Source organism: Hyperoodon ampullatus (assembly GCF_949752795.1).
Source record: "Hyperoodon ampullatus genome assembly, chromosome: 7".
Taxonomy (NCBI): Eukaryota; Metazoa; Chordata; class Mammalia; order Artiodactyla; family Ziphiidae; genus Hyperoodon; species Hyperoodon ampullatus.
This window is the reverse complement of record NC_136920.1, coordinates 99900437-99922931: the sequence shown is the minus strand read 5'-3', so window position 1 is coordinate 99922931 and position 22495 is coordinate 99900437. Positions and strand designations below refer to the sequence as shown.

At 39.7% G+C, this 22495-nt stretch overlaps 1 protein-coding gene across 1 annotated transcript in view; it reads right to left on the bottom strand.

Moving 5' to 3' along the window:
• USP28 (ubiquitin specific peptidase 28) overlaps positions 1 to 22495 on the bottom strand; it is a gene marked incomplete at its 5' end in the record, with an annotated part of 57759 nt that overhangs the window by 18165 nt on the left and 17099 nt on the right. Inside the window, 9 exon segments of the mRNA XM_079709008.1 lie at positions 511 to 606; positions 3579 to 3706; positions 5440 to 5588; positions 7084 to 7163; positions 8708 to 8781; positions 9948 to 10085; positions 10787 to 10873; positions 16030 to 16189; positions 17112 to 17217. Coding sequence (XP_079565134.1) covers positions 511 to 606; positions 3579 to 3706; positions 5440 to 5588; positions 7084 to 7163; positions 8708 to 8781; positions 9948 to 10085; positions 10787 to 10873; positions 16030 to 16189; positions 17112 to 17217 — 1018 coding nt within the window.

Genomic DNA, 22495 nt, shown 5'->3' with positions numbered 1-22495 from the left:
GCGATTTCACAGAAATACTCCTTGCAGAACAGATGAACAAAAAGGGAAAGAGCCCTCCACAGGAGAAAGGACTTGGTATGTGTCACAAATACAAGCCTTCAGTTTGAGTCAGCACCACTCTAGAGAGAACACCATTGTTTTACCTTCCCCAGGCACCTCAAAACTGCTTTCCCAAGACAAAGGGATTAGAGTTTTGTGGCAGTTACCTCTCCTGTGTTTGTGAAAAAGATGGCAAGGAGAGCAGAAAAAGTAAAGAGCTGTGAAATCAGAACCTGGGTGCTCTTCAGTACACTGCCAACTGTGTGACTTGGGTCACTAATGTTCCCTGGGACTACTATTGCACATCTTAAAGACAGCTTCCCACTTAGAGACACATTTTTCTTATCTATTTTATAAAATAACACTAGTTAATACTTAAAACTCTGAATTTTTAGATAAAAGCAAATTATCCGATTTTAATACCCTACTCTATCTTTCACATTTCTAAGTACAAAGGTGTCGGTGACTTACCTTTCCAGTTTTTGCTGCAGAACTTTTATTTCCTCTTTCAACTTTCGAATACACTCTCTTTTACTTCGAACAAGTTCTTTGCTCCTGTACATGTACCTAAGCAAATAATAATCCCACAAACACAATTTATATTTAGAAACATTAATGACACAAAGTTTCAGCAAACTTGGGATTCAAGGAAACCGCCTTAATCAGACAAAGGATATCTATGAAAACACAGAGCTAACATCATATTTAATGCTGAAAGACTGAAAGCTTTCCCCTGGTATCAGGAACAATCCAAGAATGCCCACTCTTGCCTCTTCTATTCAGTGTTTTACTGGAGGCATAGCCAGTGCAGTAAGGTAAAAAAAAGAAGTAAAAGTCATACAGATAGAAAAGGAAGAAGTAAAGCTGCCTTTAGTTGCAGATAACATGATCATCTACATAGGAAATGTCAAGGAATCTACAAAAATGCATCAGAACTAATAAGTGAATTTCTTCATAAGGTCAAAAGATGCAAAGTCAATTTAAAAAGAAAGGGAAAAAAATCGATTGCATTGCTGTATAGTTGTAAAGAACAAACAAAAAGTAAAGTTTTTTAAAAAGCCTTATAATAATATCAAAAGCGATAATTATTTAGGGATAAACAATCAGATATGTTCAAGAACTGTACACAAAAAATTTATAAATCACTGTTGAGAGAAATTAGCAAAGACTCAAGTAAATGGAGCTATACCATATTCATAGATTGAAGGACTAAAAATTGTTAAGATGTCAATTTCCCCAAATTGATCTATAGGTTCAACACAGTCCCAATCAAAATCCTAATAGCTATTAGGGGTTTTGACAAGCTGCTTCTAATATTTAGATAGAAATGGATCATAATAGCCCAAACAATTTTTTAAAAAGAATAGCAAAGTGGGAGGTTTACACTATCTGATGTCAAGATTTACAATAAAATCACAGTAGTCAGGTGGTTTGTGACCACCTAGAGGGGTGGGATAGGGAGGGTGGGAGGGAGGGAGACGCAAGAGGGAAGAGATATGGGAACATATGTATATGTATAACTGATTCACTTTGTTATACAGCAGAAACTAACACACCATTGTCAAGCAATTATACTCCAATAAAGATGTTAAAAAAAAATCACAGTAGTCAAGACAATGTAGCACTGGCATAAGATTATACAATAGACAGAATAAAACCTCCAGAAAAAGGCCTACAAATACAAGTTCAACTAATTTTTGAAAAAAGTACCAAGGTAATTCAATGGGGGAAAAGAGAGTCTTTTCAGCAAATGATGCTGGAATAATTGGACATCCGCATGCCGCCTTACCCACCCTGCAAAAAAAATCCCCTTACCTCATACCATATATGAAAATAAACTCTAAATGGGTCATAGACATAAACATAAGAGTTAAAATTTAAAAATTTCTAGAAAAATATCAAAGAAAAACTTTGTGACCTTGGGTTGGCAGATTTCTTAATTAGAAAACAAAAAACACAAACTATAAAAGGGCACTTGATACATTAGACTTCATCACAACCAAAAACCCCTACTCTTCTAAAAATACCAGTAAAGAAATGGAAGAGACAAGTAGAGTTAGAAAATATTTGGATTTGTATCTTACAACTCAGTATGAACACAACCAACCAAATTAAAAAGTGGACAAAAGATATGAACAGACACTTCACCTAAGAAAATATACAAATGACCATTAATTAAGCACATGAAAATATGGTCAACATTGTTAGTTATCAGGGAACTATAAATCAAAAGAAAAATAAGGGCTTCCCTGGTGGCGCAGTGGTTGGGAGTCCGTCTGCCGATGCAGGGGACACGGGTTCGTGCCCCAGTCTGGGAGGATCCCACGTGCCGTGGAGCGGCTGGGCCCGTGAGCCATGGTCGCTGAGCCTGCGCGTCCGGAGCCTGTGCTCCGCAGCGGGAGAGGCCACAACAGTGAGAGGCCCATGTACCGCAAAAAAAAAAAAAAAGAAAATACTCCTACAAACCCAAGAGAATGGCTAAAATTTAAAAGACCGATAATTCCAAGTATTGGTGAGGATTTGGAGCAAATGTAGCTCTCATACACTGCTGATAGGAACGCAAAACTGTATAGCCACTTTAGAAAACAGTTTGGAAATTTCTTATAAAGTTAAAAATATACTTTTCATACAATAGCAATCTCACTCCCAGGTGTTTTACCCAGCAGCACTAAAACCACACCAAGACTTTTATGTGAAAGTTCACAGCAGCTTTATTCATAATAGCCTAAAACTGGATACATCTGAAATGTCCATCAACTAGTTGATGGAAAAAATATTGTGGTACCTCCATACAATGTAATACTAAATAATATTAAGAAAGAAATCACTGATATATGCAACAACATGGATGAATTCCAAATACATTATTCTAAGTGAAAGATGACGGCCACCAGAGGGCTCATGCTGAATATTGTCCCTAATTATGACATTTTAAAAATGACAAAAGTACAGGGCCAGAAGACAAGTGGTTGCCTGAAGGTGGAGGGAAGGGACTGACTGCAAAGGGGCACGAGGGAACCTTCCAGGTGATGGAAATGTTCTATATCTATATCACCTTCTGGGTGATGGTGGTATTACTTGGCTGTATACATTCGCTGAAATTCATCAGCTGTACACCTAAGAATGGTAACATTTCTTTGTATGTAAACTATATGTCAATAAAACAGTAAAACAGACTTTAAGAAGATTAAAATTCTATAATGTAAGTCTGTCTAGGATTTTTTTCTTTTTTCAGGAATACAAATAGTATTAAATGAGAAAGAAATACACAGCAGCTACTCCAGATACTGTTCACCAGACAGCAGGGCTTTCGCCTAAAGCCTAGCTACTCAAATTGTGGTCCAGAGATCAGAAGCATCAAACAGCATTGCCCTGAGAGCTTCTTAGAAATGCAAACTCTTAGGTCGCAACCTAGATCCACTGAATCCAAATATGTATATTATCAAGAGCTCCAGGTGAGTCCTATGTACAATACACTTAGTATATGCTCACTTCTACTGCTACAACACATTAAGAAGACAATCAACCACAGAACTCACCTGTCCATATAAATGATCTGAGGAAATTCCAGCTTATTGTGAATCTTCTCTGGCTGACCAAGGGACTGATTGAACTCAAATCTTGAGAGTTCAAAGGTCAACACTGGAGGTAGTTTTGTAAACCAACGCTATGTCAGGAGTAGAAATGCGGGAGAGAAAAGTTAATTTTAGGAAATAGCAATAGCCAGATTTAAACTATCCCTCATCAGACTTTCTTCCTTTGGTAATCAAACTCATACTAGAGTTCTTTTTTTTTATTCCAAACAGTAAAATGACCACTTAGAATCATGCCTTCTTAGAGAATATGGCTAAACACTTCTCAAGACTCCAAATTTACAAGCCAATGAATAACATTTTAACTCAACTATCATCCTCAGAAATGACGACCCTTAAATATGTAAACTTCACCAAGAATCTACACATCATTCACTGTATCATCAGTATTCAAGAGGTTTAAAACCTGGAGAAAATGGCTAGCCTAACCAAAGAACTAGAAATTGTCCAGAAAGATTAATATGTGTACATATACTATATACTATTTATTTACAGTCTATTAACCGTAATTTGAATCCCCTTTATTTCTAAAAAGGAAACTTGAAATAGCTTCATGATTATGAGTTCTGAAGTTTCTGAGAAAATCTCTGAATTCCAAGAATTTACAGATCTCACAAAGGACTTAGTCAAATCAACCTATAATGTTGCCTTGAGTTTCAAGAACAGAAAGCACTGAATTATAAAGAAGATCTCAACTGTCACTGATAGTAGATGAGGAAAAAGCTAAACCCGGAAAGGCATTTCTGTTCAATTCACCTGTATGCCAGAGGTCTGTATGAACAGCTTTAAAATGTTCCCTTTACCAAAGGTGCAAATAGCTATATTCCCTCCACATACCCTTGTCAGCATGAGGTGAATCTAGACAGCCTGCCTGACCACCTCAGAGCTATACCTAAATAGGCACAATTTTCTTTTTTTTTTTTTTAATAGAGAGGTCCCATTCTTGAAAAGAGGTCTCCAGAGGTCTAAGTTGCTAATGAACACTCCTTGCCTTTTGTAAGAGCAAGCATCAGCTCTGCACAGATGGCACAGATGATATGCCTCCCAATCAGGAATTAATACTTTCCTTGGAAAGCTAGGGAGGCAGTAGCTCTCTCCCAGTTCCAACACTGCTCTACAACAAGGCTCATGTCAGGCTCCCTATTTAATTCAAGAAAGATTTTCTTTCTCTTATAAGTAATTACTGAGTTGGACTCATATAAGGCACAATTCTGTTCAAAATGTATGATGAAAGGAGAATAATCCAAGCTGTGTGGTGTTGGCAATTATGCTACAATGTAACTAATTCTTAACGGTAACTTTGAGATATTAATTACCCTTGCTTGCCCTGTAATTCCCCCTTTCTTTCCAACCCACAAAAATAAATAAATGAATCTTACATTTAAAAAATTTTTAAAGCAAAGGCAGAATTTACAACTGAGAAAAGTAAACACTATAATAGGGAAAATATTCTAAATGGCATACCATAGGAGTTAATCACTGTACTTTTACCCTCCGAAAATATGGAGGCAGTGGTTCTCCCTACTCAGGTACAGGTAGGCTTCAACAGAAAGAGAGAAACTTGATCATACTTAAAACGTCAGAAGCAGCATACAACCTTTATATGATTAACTCAAATTCACACAAGAATTTATTCATCAAACACTAAGACTCACTAACTCTTATCAACTCATGAGAGACTTCAGACTAGTTGAAGTCCTGTTAGTGTAAAGTTATTTAATATGTGATGTGAAAACAGTTTGCCCAAAAGCTCAGTCCTATTTAACTGGCTTTGTCTTGGCAAAGCAAATAAAAATATCCAACTCACCTCTTGTCCATATTTCACTGAATGATCGGAAGGAAGCAGCTCAATGTCACCCTCCACCATGGCCCCTTCCAAACATTCGTCTAAGTTGCGATAACCATTTACCTGAAGGGGATACTGGCCGAAGGTCTCATTGTTACAAAAGGGCTTCCCTAGGCAAAGAAACAGATTGCTTTTTTAAAGACATCACTACTGCTATCGAAAGCTTTTTTTCCTGGCACCAGAGAGAGAGTATCTTCTTAATTCAGCAACTTGCTGAGAACTGGTTAGAAGTATATTTAGCTGGATGGCTACCTCTAATGAACCAGCGGATCCAGGCATAGATCATTAACAACTGCTAACATCACAAAAAGAAAGACAACCAACTATGCCTCCTGATCAAAGACTGTCCCACCACCTACGAATTAGTCTTGACTAATTAAAAAGCCTTACCTGAATCTGGTCAAACTCTAGATCCAACTATCAAGTTACAAAAAGAGGAGCAAAGAGGAACATGTTAAACTATGTCACAGATACGCAAGCAGCAAAATTTTAGACTGTAGAGAACATAAGAGAACAAACCACCTAATTTCTTTTTTTTTTTTTTTTTTTTTTTGCTGTACACGGGCCTCTCACTGTTGTGGCCTCTCCCATTGCGGAGCACAGGCTCCGGACGCGCAGGCCCAGCAGCCATGGCTTACGGGCCCAGCTGCTCCGCGGCATGTGGGATCTTCCCGGACCAGGGCACGAACTCGTGTCCCCTGCATCGGCAGGCTGACTCTCAACCACTGCGCCACCAGGGAAGCCCCAAACCACCTAATTTCTTAAAAAATATATTTCAAGGAAGAAAGAATGGAGGGAAGGGACAGTCTGCAGATTTTGAAAAGAACTTAAAAGGCCAATCATAAATGAGCCACATTTGCATCCTGATTAAAACAAACTGTAAAAAAGTATACATATAGGGAAGTGTATTTACTTTTACATATGTAAAATTATATATGTATATACACATGAAATTGTAAAACAAATTGGGCGTTTGAACACTTGACTAGTTATATGATATCAAGAAATGCTGTTTTTTGGGAGTGACAGTGGATTAGATTTTTTTTTTTTTCTCCACACGGCATGGCATGCGGAATCTTAGTTCCCTGACCAGGGATTGAACCGATGCCCCCTGCAGTGGAAGCACAGAGTCTTAACCCCTGGACCACCAGGGAAGTCCCTGGATTAGATTGTTTTACAAAGGCTATCAGAGGGGTAAAAGAAGACAGGTGTTAGATGGAGAATGATTGGCAAGGTGTCCAACATGCAGCTTAGATAAGGCCCTAGAGTAGACACACTTTTGGCAGCCTGACTCAATGAAACCTTGAGATGAGATAAAACAACAGAGAAAACTGATTAACATCAGTGTGTGTCTGACATTAATACCATATTTAGGCTGTGCAAATATTACACAATTCAATATAGCAACTCTGAGATGAACACTGTGCCCATTTTACAGATGAAGAGACTGAGGATCCAGGATCTCATGTAATTTGTCCACAATCACACACATACTAAGAGGCAGAACCAGTATTCAGATCTGCATTTGTCTGACTCTCAAGCCATTTCACAGTAATACAGATGTGGTCACAAGTCTAGAATTAACATTTAGAGCAGAGAATTTACCTTCATGAATCCCTTCAGTGAGGAAAGTACCGTAGAATAGCTGCACCATTGGATTTTCAGATTTGTTCCTGGGATTGCTGCTTTTAAAACAAGGAAACAATTCTGTATCATTTGGATCAGATAAGCAATACATGAAGCCAAACCACCATTCAAAAGCAAAAATAATACATTTTCATCAACCCTCAAAGATCTAAGTATGCTCTAAAATAAGTAACGGATTAGTTCAGTTCAAAAACTTATTGAATAGCCAGGACATGGAAGCAACCTAAGTGTCCATCGACAGATGAATGGATAGAGAAGATGTGGCACATATATACAATGGAATATTACTCACCCATAAAAAGAAATGAAATTGAGTTATTTGTAGTGAGGTAGATGGACCTAGAGTCTGTCATATAGAGTGAAGCAAGTCAGAAAGAGAAAAACAAATACCGTATGGTAACACATTATATATGGAATCTAAAGAAAAAAATAAAATGGTTATGAAGAACCTAGGGGCAGGACAAGAATAAAGATGCAGATGTAGAGAATGGACTTGAGGACACGGCGGGGGGGAAGGGTAAGCTGGGACAAAGTGACAGAGTGGCATGGACTTATATATACTACCAAAATAGATAGCTAGTGGGAAGCAGCCGCATAGCACAGGGAGATCAGCTCGGTGCTTTGTGACCACCTAGAGGGGTGCGATAGGGAGGGTGGGAGGGAGGGAGATGCAAGAGGGAGGAGATATGGGGATAAATGTATATGTATAGCTGATTCACTTTGTTATAAAGCAGAAACTAACACACCATTGTAAAGCAATTATACTCCAATAAAGATGTTAAAGAAAATTAAAAAAACAAAAAAAACCCTCATTAAACAAGTATATACCCAGCACTGTATCAAATTCTGGAGACACAAAGGCAATACTGGCATGATCCCTGGCCTTACAGAACTGAAAGTCTAAGAGGGGAGTCATACATGCAAATACATGTGTGTGTGTACAGTCAATATATACATCTATATCCAGTGACAGAAATATATAAGGTATAGAAGTCATATAAAAGTAAGAATGAACGCTCTTGTGCAGTTTTCCAAATGAATATGAAGATGTTTTCCTGGTGGCACAATAGAGATGGAATGAAAACAGCTTATTTCCATAAGCCTATCTTAAATTAACTACATAAGATGCTATTTGGAAAGCTGTTTTATGAGTTTAAAAAAAAAAACTTAGGAAGCAAGTATCTCTGCATCTGTATTTGGCAAGGGCTATTTATGTTCTTTGCTTTGAATTTTACTTCTGTCAGTGACTGAAATAATTAAATTCAATGTATTCATATTATACCTCCATTCTCACATCAAGGATTGATTTGTATCTTTCAATACTTTTACAGCACAGGTGATGACTTTTAAAAAGTTAATAGCTATGACCCTTTTAGAAAAAACATTACAGGTTAATATGATTATCTACAGGGGGAAAACCAAAGGCAAGGGGGATAAGCAATGACAAATATGAGTGGTTACCCCACAGGGTTTGGTAAAAATCAGCAATTTCTGCTTGAGAAGAATAATTTCCCCCCAAATCGTAACTCCCACTGGCCCGCTGTGAGTAGGAAGGATGTACAAACAAATCCTCAACACTCACTTAACATTAACAGCTAGCTGGAATGCGTCCTCTAGCCAATCCAGGAGCTTGTGTGTGAATTCACTCACATCTTGCTGTAACAGATGCACAAATTGCATGAGTTAGACCCAACAGTATACTTAGGGAAATGAAAATTTGCCCTTATCCCACCAATGATTAAGATTCTATTACTACAAAGGATTTCTTTTTCAGGTCCAAGTATCGTGAAGATACAAGGAACATTGGAATGCAGCTGCTGCAGACAACACACAAGACCCATTGGGCGATTTCTGATTAGGAGGAAATGGGAACACTACCCCTTCCAGCCACATTTATTTGTAACAAACTAACAAACAAAATCTTCCAGTTAGGCCTTTAAAAAGAGGTCCAAAGGACAGACTGAAGTCCTCTAGAACAATATGAGATCTGAATGGAGAAAGGAAACATTTATGAAATGTTTTGAGAATTTTGTAGAACTGCAGGACCTTTAGACAAATAGAGAAAAAAAGTAATTTTATGAAGAAGAAGCTGCTCTAATAGTGATAGCTTTGATCTGAATAGGAGGTAGGGAAAGGAACGTACTAGAGTCTAGAAGAGAAAGACTGCTCAGAAAAGCTACTGAACTCAGGTTTAGATTGTTTTAAAAATAGGATTTCTGGGCTTCCCTGGTGGCGCAGAAGTTGAGAGTCCGCCTGCTGATGCAGGGGACACAGGTTCGTGCCCTGGTCCGGGAAGATCCCACATGCCGCGGAGCGGCTAGGCCCGTGAGCCATGGCCGCTGAGCCTGTGTGTCCGGAGTCTGTGCTCCGCAACGGGAGAGGCCACAGCAGTGAGAGGCCCGTGTACCGCAAAAAAAAAAAAAAAAAAAGGATTTCTATTTGGGCCATCCCAAGACAAAGGTGCAGATAAAGGACAGACTTTCCTTTTCTTGGTGACCCTCTGCCATGATTTACTGAGATATTTTCCAATCTCCTCCTTTCTACTTCAACAGCCCCTGGAAAATTCTATTCTTTCTACTATTTTTTCTTCTTTCCTTTAAAACAGCCAGCCTCCCCCACACAACATGTACATGCACACACATTTTCTTTTACTTGTTCCTTAGGCATTACAAAGGGCAAAAGCAGGCACCCGGAGTCCTGCATAGTCACGTTCATAGCTTATTACGCAGCTGAAACAAGGCAACATCACAGTAGTAGTTAACAAGGCATCACTGCAAACTCCAGAGTCGAGGGAAAGAACGAGGACTATGGGCTTCCTGTACCTGCTGCTCCTCAGGCGATCGGAATGCTCCCTTTAAGAGGTCCAGGGCTGCTGAAGGGTCTACAAACTTGCGATTTGATCCCATCATCAGAGCAAACAAATACTGAAGCTCCTGCATAAACACGATATTTCTCTTTTCCTGCAGGAAAGATAGCGATGTGTACTCTTAAAACCTCAGATTTGGAAAATTTGAACACATAAAGAAAAAAGTGGTCAACAATCTCTCCCTAATTAATATTTCCAAAGTTCTAGACTGGAATCAGGTCTCAAACTGTTATAGGTACTCTGATAAAGTCTGTGTAGGGGACTGCCCTAAACTCGAGAATATCTATGTAGAAGCCAGAGAGAGAGTAATGTCAGAAAGCAAAAGTGTTTATTTTCTAAAACCGCTGCCATCCCTCCTTTTGGGAAAGGCATCACCAAGGAAAATCCTGGGAAGGGTTAGATCTTAGCAGGAGGCTATATCCTTTGGCAAGAATGGACTAAAGGCTCTTCTAGGAAGGCCCAGGCCTCCCGGCATCAGGTCATCCACTCTGCATCCCTCAGCGCAAGTGACTAAAGGAGCCTGAAGAAGGCGCAAACAGACAGGGATTTCTAAATCTCCCACCCAGAGGCAGAAAAGCTGAGGCCATCAGGGTGACCTGCCACTTTCTTAGAATTTTATTCCTGCTTAACTTTACATTATTTCTTGTCACAAAGAAAGAAAAAGAGCCATTTGGAAATGAAAACAAATGCTGCACAAGCTAAAGAGCATCGCAGTAACCAGCTTTAACCAAAATTAAAAGGCCTTTGGGAAGAATGGGACTAAACAACAGTGAAGATTCCCTGACACCAATTTACCGTGTGACTTGGACAATTTTCAAGTACGTTCTGTGGTAGGCTATAGCTGAGGACAAGTCTTCGGAATTCAGGCAATTGAAACAGAGACTGAAATAAAGAAATGGATTAATGGCCTTTCTTTCAAAATAACTTCAGCAAAAAAATAGTTTTTACCTTAAAAGTATGTAAAACTGTCAACCTAGTAATTCTACTATGTCTAAGGAAATAATAATGGCTACACATAAAAATTTCGCCGAAAGAATGTTAATCCTTTTTAGGAAAAAACTAGAAAAAACCTAATGGCTAGCAGGAAAAGATTAAATAAACTATAGCACATCTGTATAACAGATTATTATATAGTCATTAAAATAATACTGTAGAAACAATGTTTTCATAAAAGGACAACTACACAGGAAAAATGAATGATCAGGAGCTACATGTATCAACATAGATGTATCTCGGAAACATTCTGTGTGAGAAAACGGTGTAGACAGATAGAGTATTATATTGTTCATAAGAAGTTTAATCGTATAAAACAACATGATACATTGTTTAGGGTTACATACACCTGTGGGTGTAGCTGTGTGAAGGGGGTGGTATGACGGGCGATGGGTACAATGGGGACTCAATAGTACAGGGATTTGGAACATTTTTTTCTAAAGCTGGTGGTGAGTACAGTGGTGCTTACTATTCGCCACTCTTTGCCTTAAATACTGTATTTTAAGAAATTTTAACAGATATCTCTGGCTGGCAGCATTAGGGAAAGGAATTCCTTTTTACTGTTTGTAAATCATGCATTTTTCCAACTATGAATATCTTTTGAAAGTTAATGTTTTAAAAAATCTCTTGTATGGATATAACTCCTTATCCCAACATAATCCTCAGATGAAAAGCCCTCCAGCCCACAGACTGGAACTCTTGAAGCAGCATCCTGGGTGGACTATAAGCCTCCGACTTCCCCCACTCCACTACAAGCTCTACTGGGATCCAGCCAATAGAAGGAGTGTACACCTGGACTGGGAACTTAAGTCAGGTTAGGATGTGATACCAAAGTTCTATCTGGAGCCAGGGCTGGGATGCTCAGCTCTACAAGCAGCCCAGTCTCTTCTCTTCCCACCTCCCATGTCTACCTAGCACATCTCCATTCCTCCTGGTTTCATCCCTACTCGGCTGACTATCCTGTAACATGTTCCAGCACTTCTGTTCTACCTTGAGAAAAATGGCTTTACGTTCTCAAGTCCCTTCACTCCACCTCCTCACCGTCACCAAAATCTGGCTTTTCCCCAAGATGCTATTATTCTTAAAAACTACAACAGTGTGAGCTAATGTTACTCATTTCCTAAACCAATATCAACTTGATCCTCCAACATCTGCTTCTTCCCCTGTAGTCTCTGTATCATTAATTACATCCTCCTACTCCAGGCATCAAAGTTTAGAACTTCAGAATAATCGTTGACTCCTTTCCCTTTATCAACCATTTACATCCAGTAAGAAGTCCCTGGCACTCTGCCTCTGGGGCGCTATTTTATTCATAACCACCTCCTCTCTATCAGTCCTTATCACCTGCTCTAATCAAACTCCCATCACTGCTCACCTGGATCACGGTACATGGTCTCCCTGCCTCTAGAACCTCCTCTGTACCAGCCCACTCTCCACACAGGTCCTTCTAACTATCTTTCTAATGTAACCAAAATAAAGCACCTGATTCACTGAAGACTGTCATATGGTGAGAGCTCTGCTATCCCAAGTCTGCCATCCTTACTAGGTGACTTTGGTCAGTACCCAATCCACAGGACATCCTGTCAGCTCTGCCTTGGGAATAAATCAAGATTCCAACCTCTTCTCTATTTCCATGGCTACCAGCCTGGTCCAGGGCAGCACGGCCTCTCAGTGATGACTGCAGCGGCCCCCTTCACAAGGTCTCTCCACTTGTATCCGCGCCCCCTCCATTCTGCTCTCCTCCCAGTGGCCAGAGGGAGCCTTTTAAAACTTGAGTCAGAGTCCATTACTCCTCTGCTCAGAACCCTCATGACTCCCCATCTCACTCAGAGCACAAGACAAGTTACCTCTCCAGCCCCACCTCCAGTGATCCTTGCCTCCGCTCCCAGCATTCCAGCCACTCGGGACTCTGATGTCCTGTGAACACGCCAAGCTCACTCCCACCTTGTGGCCACTCTTTGGTGCTTTCCCTTCTACATGGAATGTTCTCCCCCGACAGCTGCCTGGCTCACTCCCTCGCCTGCCGCGTCCGGGTCTCTGCTCCAATCTCATCCCCTCGCGCGGCCTATCCTAACACCGTAGTTTATGTTGGAACCTGCTCCCGTCGCTCCTGCAGCAGCTCCAGTCTCCCTTACCCTGCTCTCTTTTCTACCACACGGACCAGAGTTTAACATACTATATAAACGTCTATGTAGTTAACTAGTTAGTTTTTCAACTATTTATTGATTCCTATTTCAACTATTTATTTTCTATTTATTGCTCCTTGTCTGTCTTGCCTCACAAGAATCTAAATCCCTAAGGGCAAGGCTCTGTCTTGCTTTGGTTCACTTCTATATCTCAAGGGCTTAGAACAGTGCTAGGCACACAGCAGGAGTCCAATTCACATTTTCTCAGGGAACACAGGTACTTTTGTTCAGCTGAGGGACCCCCCGGCTCCCTGAGCATCTCACATCTCATGACCTATTCCTCCACTCCATCTCTACATACCCAGGATATGTCAATACCGGAAATACGGCCGCTTCTCAGATCACAAATTCAGAAAAACTTCCTCTTGAACCATAACCTGTCTTCTGGCTCGTTTGTTCAATGACCCACAGGACACCTGTGCTTTGACGTCATCAGGAACCCAAGCAAACAGACCTCTTTCCTGCCCTCCCTTCCTGTCTTCATTTCTTCCTCTCCCCAGCTTTGATTCCATGGTCTCTACCCATCTTTCATTAAATTCTCAAACTGCTCTTTTTTTTTTTTTAAACAATCTCTTAGCTTTTATTTATTTATATATTTATTTATTTGGTTGCACCAGGTCTTAGTTGCAGCATGCAGCCTCCTTAGTTATGGTATGTGAACTCCTAGTTGCAGCATGCCTGTGGGATCTAGTTCCCCAGACCAGGGATTGAACCCGGACCCCCTGCTTTGGGATCATGGAGTCTTATCCACTGCGCTGTGCCACCAGGGAAGTCCCTCAAACTGCTCTTTTGTCCTTTCATCATACCCAGCAAATCCTCCAACTTAAATTTAATTTTCCACTTAAGCGTTTTGGAGAACTGCTAAGAGAAAAAGTCCCGATCAAACTGGACACGTGGATACCACTCTACATTTAAGGTCTACCACCTCAAGTAGACCTTCACATTTTCAGAAATCCTACCATTGTATTCTGGTGCCAACTGGTTTCCCGCTGTTTACAACAACGGTTTTAAACTTTCACTCCCTTTAAAACCTGATTCTGTCACTCTTCCACTCTGCCTCAAAAAATGGCTGCTTATTTCAGAGGAAAAAACGACTACTAGGAACTATTTCACCTTTAATTGGCAGTCATCATTTCCTCCTTGTCCTCCCGTTACCCTCTTGCCCTCTTGCTGTTGGAGGCGAAGCCCTCCCCACAGGCCCTGCTCTCTGTCCTGTCCTCCCTCAGAAGCCCTTCTCAGTCATCCCCTCCATAGGCTCGCTTCTTTCACCATCTCTCACAGGAGGGAAGTGAATCCAGGGAAGGGTCTCGGTCTCAATCTCAACCTCTCCCTCTCTCTCAAAAGGAAAGAACTGACTCGTGTCCCTCATTCCCCAGGACCTTCCGACATCCTATTCTCAGTGCAGAGGCCAGTGAGCCTCTTAAAATGGAAGTAGGATCACAGCGCTTGTCTGCTCCAAGCCTTCCAATACTTTCCCACCTCACATGATTCCTGAACCTTCATCACGACCCCAAGCTGCCCCCCTAGCCTCCACCACCTCCCTGCACTCACAGCCGTCTGTTCCCCCTCCTCGGTCACTCAGTTCCAGCCTTCTTCCTATTTCTCAGCTCCTGACCTGAGTCTCTGTACTTGCTGTTCCCTGTCTGCAGTGTCCTCTATATAATTATATGAAACATTCTTCATGGAACTACATGGCTCATTCCCTCGCCTAAGTCAGGCCTCTACTCAGATGCCCACCTTAGCAGAAAGGCCATACCTAACCCCCCTATATAAACAGCACCCCTTCCCTCTCTAGCTGAACCCTTTCTAGCCCCTCTTGCTCTCATTCATTCATCTTTATAGCATTTATCGCCATCTGATATATATTTTGTTTCCTGTCGGTCCCACTCTTTTCCAAGTAAACTCCATGGGAGTGAGGGCTTTGTTTTATCCACTGCTGTTTCCGCAGTGCTAAAACAGTCCAGGCACAGAGTAAGCTGAAGGAACCCATGGATTTTATGTGTGGAAACGGAGGATTCCATTTTTGGCTAAGCAGCTGGGTCAGTGTCAAGTACTGTGAAGGAGAAGCTTGCCGGGCGGGATCAGGTACTGCACTGCAGCCACGTGAAGTTTAAGAGGCAACACGCTCCCCAGGGGAATTCATCCTCTAGCTTGGCTTTATCACCATCTACATACTACTGGTTCCCAGAACTACATCTGCAGCCCAGATCTTTTTACTGAACAACAGATTCACATAGATAACTGCCTACATGGTATCTCCACGTGGACCCTCAAACTCAGCATGTTTAAAACTAACTGAAATCCCCTGTTTAACACTCACGCAAATTATTCCTCCTCCAGTGTTAAATGGCACTATCGTCCACCTGATACCTCAAGCTAGAAACCCTGCAGTCTTTCTCAGCCCCTCCTGCACATATCCCGACCAGGTTGCTTATCAAATCCTATAGATCTGATCTCCTAAATACCTCGTGAATGCTTTGACTCCTCCCTTCCATGGCTTATGCCACTTCTCTATTCCAGGCCACCATCATTTCCTTCCTGCCTGGTCATTTATGGTAGCCTCCCAAAGACTGATTTCTCCTTATTAGCTCTTGCTCTGCTGTAATACAGCATTCACCAAAACACCTCCTCAACCTATTTACAACCACAGAAGATTCTGTTTTCAGTACTGACCAATTAAGACACAAGAGCATCTAGGTCCAAAACACAAGAAAGCAACCAAAACACAATAATGCCATAGGGAAAACCCTCCAGTTTTATTTATCTGTTTCCCTTTTTTTAAAGCTATGTTTCTCACATTTCAGTTTAATAAATTACAAAATCGCTGCCAGAAGGCACAGTTGTCTCTTAATACCATACCTGAATAACAGCACTAAACCAACACGTATTGCCAACATTTTTCAGCCCAACGGGCCAACCATCAACTCGCCTCCAGTCATTGGGATTGGGATTTTCTCCCCAGACTTCACAGCGTTTTCTCTTTGAGCGTTTAGTTTCTGCAGAGGTTGCCTCGTGCATCCTATATTGTGCCAACATATCACACATCAAAAAAGAAAAGAGTTAAACAACAATATACTATATGGTGGATGTAGGTAAGCTTTCACAGGTAACTCAAAACGCCAGATAAACTATTTACTGGGTAACCACTGGCTATATAATAACTATAAGGTTGCAACATAAGTGAAAAGGTTTATACATCGAGTTGTTAATCCTGCCATAACAGAGATTATTACTAACAAGGGCCCTGATGGAACTGAGTTGAGACTCAAGACTATTTATGGCTACCATATTAAAAGTTTTACATTTCAACAATAGTGCCTTATCTCAGACCCTGACATTGAAAGAGGCAAGAGAGACACTCTGCTAAAGATAAGAGCCTCGAAATTGCTTAGCACACAAACCATGGCCCTATGTTTCCCTGAAAGAAACAACTTGGCAGTATGAGGGGATAAACGTGTCTGGAAACTGACTGGCCACCACTGGAACTGGATATCTGTGAACAATACCAGACAATCACCAAATCAGTACCAGTTCAAAACATATATCCCCCTAGTCCTAGGGGAGCTGAGTGATAACTTTCATTTTCAATAGCCAACAACAAAACATTCAAAGTTTACAAAGGCTCAAAGTTAATAAAGAGAATACATATTTATCAGATATTTGCCCTAGACGGTTTTCTCCCCACTAGCAAATGTGAACTACAAAACCTTGCAGGCTTCTACTCAACCCAAAGACCACAGGCTGCAATAAGACCCTTATCAGATTTAGCTTCTTGAAAAGTGAACCAAAGAGTAAGTAAGCAAATGTGAATTTAAATTTTCTTATAAAACAAATTTCATTTAGGTGCAATTAAAGAAGCTTGGCAGAACTGTTTCACAGAGATACTGCCTTTGACCTACACACTAATGTGCAGAGCAAAGATTATAAATTAAATCAATAACCTGTTAAGATCTCTTCCATCAGCTTGAATTTTGGGGGACTCCAGCAGACTCAAAGCAATGGCGGCCTGAAGATCATCTTTGTTATCATGAGTAAGGTCTATTACTTCTGTAAGATAAATAGAAATTTAATTAGTCTACATGCAGGAAACATTGCCTTTCTGTTTGCATTGTAGGAAAAAAGGTAAAAGCATTCACAAAATTAGATACACTCCCTAACTCTCAATACAATGGCTCATCTGTGTAAAAACAACTTTATTACTCTATGCTAGAGTTAAATGAATAACTTACAGCTACACTGTAACCTTATGATTAGCTAACAGTACAGTAATAACAAGCTGCTAAAATGCGATGAATCAAATACCCCCTTTTGCAGTCTTACTTCACAGAGTCAGAAATATATCCCATACCTGTAGGTTAAATAGTCGCTTTACTTATCATTGTAAAATATCAGCTAAAAGTTGAACATTCAAAGAATGGATATTTTCAATCGCACACAAACTATTTTAGAGAACAGAGGATATACTCCTCAACTCATTTTATGAAGTCAGCATAACACCTTGGTATATCACAAACCAATCAAGAACAGTAAGAGAGAGGAAAAATGACAAACTCACACATGATCACAGATGCAAAGAGCCTGAATAAAAGCCTGAATAAAAGCTAACACACCAAAAAAGATTATATATTAAGACCAAGCTGAATTCACTGTAGGAATGAAATACTGAGTTAATGTTAGAAAATAGACCAGTAAAATCCACTATCTTAACAGTTAAAGGAAAAAATGATCATCTCAATAGACACAGAAAAAGTATTTTATAACATTCAACCTCCATTAAGGAATAAAAACTCCAAGCCAAGTAGGAAGAGAAAAGAATATTTTTAGACTGAGAAAGAATATCCATGGAAAGCCCACAGCAAATTTTACACTTAATCGTGAAATGTTACATACATTTCCTTTAAAACCAAGACTAAGACAAAGATGTCTGTTGTTGAGGGCTTTTATTCACCATGGTTCTGAAAGTTCCAGGCAGTGTATAACAAAATAAAATAAATTTTAAAAAATAATAAAGATTGAAAAATAAGAAACAAATCTGTCATAATTCACAGATAATGATCACCTACAAGGGAAACCCAAAATAATCTATGGAAAATAGTTATAATTAATAAGAGATGGTTAACACCATTGTAAAGCAATTATACTCCAATAAAGATGTAAAAAAAAAAAAGAGAGATGGTTAGATAAAAGATCAATGAACAAAAGTTGAATGAATTTCTATATATGAGCAATGAAATACTTAATTTATAAAGAAAAAAACCACAAAGAACACAAAACTAAAAATCAAGACCTTGTGCTACCGGCATAAGAACAAACATATGGATTGATGGAACAGAATGAGTGGGACTGAATTGACAGTCCAGGAATAAACCTCACAGTTATAGTCAACTGATTTTCAACACAGGTACCAAGACAATTCAATAGGGAAAGAGTGGCTTTTAACCCCTCCTTCACATCATTTACAAAAATGAACTCAAAGTGGATCAAGCCCTCAAGATAAGAGCTAAAACTACAAAACTCTTAGAAGTAAACAGGTATATCTTCATGACCTTGGATTAGACAATGGCATCTTCCAGATGACAATCAAAGCACAAGCAGTGGGGGCCTCCCTGGTGGCGCAGTGGTTGAGAGTCCGCCTGCCGATGCAGGGGATACGGGTTCGTGCCCCGGTCTGGGAGGATCCCATATGCCGCGGAGCGGCTGGGCCCGTGAGCCATGGCTGCTGAGCCTGCGCATCCGGAGCCTGTGCTCCGCAACGGGAGAGGCCGCAACAGTGAGAGGCCCGCGTACCACAAAAAAAAAAAAAAAAAAAAAAAAAAAAAAAAAAAAAAAAGCACAAGCAGTGAAAGAAAAGATTGGTAAATCTGACATCATCAAATAAAAATCTTTGGGCTTCAAAGGACACCATCAGGATAGTGAAAAGACAACCCACAGAATGAAAGAAAAATTTTGCAAATCATGTATCTAGTAAGGAAGCTATATACAGAATACATAAACTCCTGCAACTGAATAATAAAAAGACAAACAGCCCATTTCCTATTTAAAAATAGGAAAAGAATTTCATTAGACATTTCTCCAAAGAAGATACACAAATGGCCAATAAGCACATGAAAAGATGCTCCACATCATTAGCCATTAAGGAAATGCAAATCAAAACCACAATGAGATTATCATTTCACACCCACTTGGATGGCTAAATAACAAGTGTTGGTGAAGATGTAGAGAAGTTAGAACGCTGTGTAGTGCCTGTGGGAATGTAAAATGGTGCAGCTGCTGTGGAAGTTAGAAGAATGGAGGCTGGCAGTTCTTCAAAAAGTTAAACGTAAAAAAAGTTTCATGACATTGATTTCTTGGATATGACACCAAAAGCACCGACAAACAAAAACAAAAATCAACAAATGGGACTAAATCAAACTTAAAACCTTTAAAGCATGAAAGGACACAATCAACAGAGTCAAAAGGCAACCTAGGGAATGGGAGAAAATATTTGCCAATCATGTATCTGATAAAGGGTTAATATCCAGAGTATACAAAGAACTGCTACAACCCAACAACAACAAAAAATCAACTAATCTGATTTTAAAATGGGCACAAGACTTGAAGAGACATTTCTCCAAAGATGATATAATATGGATAACAGACATATGAAAACATGCTCAATGTCACTAATCATCAGAGAAAATGCAAATTAAAACCACTATGTGATAATGCCTCACATCCATTAGAATGGCTATCAGAAAAACAAAAACCAGAAAATAACAAGTATTGGCGAGGATGCGGAGAAACTGGAACCCTTTTGCACTGTTGGCAGGATTATAAAATAGTGCAAATGCCATGGGAAACAGTGTGGAGGTTCCCACACTTTTTAAAAAATTAAAAGTAGAACTACCATATCATCAAGTAATCTCACTTCAGGGAATATATCCAAAATGAAGAACCAGGGTCTCAAAGAGCTGTTTGCACATGCACGTTCAAATGGCACTATTCACAAAAGCCAAGAGGTGGAAGCAACCCAAATATCCATTGATGGATAAATGGATAAACAAAATTTGGTATATACATACAATGGAGTATTATTCAACCTTAAATAGGAAGGAAATTCTAATGTGCTACAATCTGAATGAACTTTGAAGACATTATGCTAAGTGAAATAAGCCAGCCACTAAAGAACAAATACTGTATGATTCCACTTATATAAGGTACTTAGAGTAGTCAAAATCATAGAAAACAAAGTAGAATAGTGCTTGCTAGGAGCTGGGGGACGGGGTAATGGGGAGTTACTGTTTAATGGGTAGAGAGTTTCAGTCCTGCAAGACAAAGAAAGAGTTCAGGAGATGAATGGTGGTGATGGTTGCACAATGACATGAATGTACATAATACCACTGAGCTTAAAGATGGTTATGACAGTAACTTTTATGTGATGTGTATTTTACCATAATAAAAAAATTGAAAAGGAAAAAAAAAAGGAAATCCTGTCACATGCCATTGCATGGATGAACATTGAGGACATTATGCTAGGTGAAATAAGCTAGTCACAAAAAAATAAATCCTGTATGATTCCACTTATATGAGGTATCTAAAGTAGTCAAATTCACAGAAACAGAAAGTAGAAGGCTGTTACTGGGGCAGGGAGGGAGAAAAGGGTTGTTTAATGGGAACAAAGTTTCAGATTTATAAGATGAAAAAGTTCTAGAGATCTTTTATACAATAATGTGAATATACTTAACACTACTGAACTGTACACTTAAAAATGGTTAAAATGTGGGACTTCCCTAGCGGTCCAGTGGTTAAGACTCTGCTTCCACTGCAGCGGGCAGGGTTCAATCCCTGCTCAGGGAACTAAGACCCAGCATGCCATGTGGCGTGGCCAATAAATAAATAAATAAATTAATTAAAATTGATGCCCCCCTCAAAAATATCCATGACAAAAAATTTTTTTTAAAGATTAAAATGTAAATTTTATGTTAATGTGTTTTTATTTTTTATTTATTTATTTATTTATTTATTTATTTATTTTTTTGCCGTACGCGGGCCTCTCACCGTTGCGGCCCCTCCCGTCGCGGAGCACAGGCTCCGGACGCGCAGGCCCAGCGGCCATGGCTCACGGGCCCAGCCACTCCGCGGCACGTGGGATCCTCCCGGACCGGGGCACGAACCCGCGTCCCCTGCATCGGCAGGCGGACTCTCAACCACTGCGCCACAGGGAAGCCCTAATGTGTTTTTAAACTACAATTTAAAAAAAAGAATTCCAACTAATAAATTATGAAGCAATGATAGATAAAATATTACCATTTTGAAATATCCAATAAAATAAAGAATCTAATCAATAATCACCAATGGTGGCTGGAAATACTATGTGGGGAATTTTATGATAAATTAATCAAACTAACAATCTGAACACACTAACAATTTTTCTTTCTTTTTTTTTTTTTTTTTTTAAAGAAGATGTTGGGGGTAGGAGTTTATTAATTAATTTATTTATTTTTGCTGTGTTGAGTCTTCATTTCTGTGCGAGGGCTTTCTCTAGTTGTGGCAAGCGGGGGCCACTCTTCATCGCAGTGCGCGGGCCTCTTACTATCGCGGCCTCTCTTGTTGCGGAGCACAGGCTCCAGACACGCAGGCTCAGTAGTTGTGGCTCACGGGCCTAGTTGCTCCATGGCATGTGGGATCCTCCCAGACCAGGGCTCGAACCCGTGTCCCCTGCATTAGCAGGCAGATTCTCAACCACTGCGCCACCAGGGAAGCCCACACTAACAATTTTAACAGCACACAAAGACGGGGACCAGACATTATTTGCTTCTTGATACAAGAAAATAGAAGAAATACACACAACACTACCTATGACTTTGTCATGCCAGTTAAGCATCTAAATTAATAGGAAAGACAGAGGACATAAAAATCCATTAAAGGATACCACAGGAATGCAATCATGTGGTATCATGCAAATCCTGTCAAATAAAATCCTGAAACAAAGGACTTTATTTCTTCAAACATTAAACTGCAAGAAAAAAAGAGAGGGGGACTATATAGATAAAAGGGATCTTAAAAAACATTTCAAACATACTTTAATGTTTTCATTTTATGTGGATCATTATTCTCACAAACCAATTACAAACATATTGTTAGTGAGACAATCAGGGACATTTCTACACCGGTATTTGATGAGATTAAGAAATTGTTATTAATTTTTAAGTGTGATAATATTGTTGTAGTTATGAAAAAAGAGTCCTCTTTTAGAATTTTTTTTTTAAGTTAAACACCACAGAATTGTTATATGACCTAGCAATTCCACTCCTAGGTATATATCCCAAACAACTAAAAACAGATA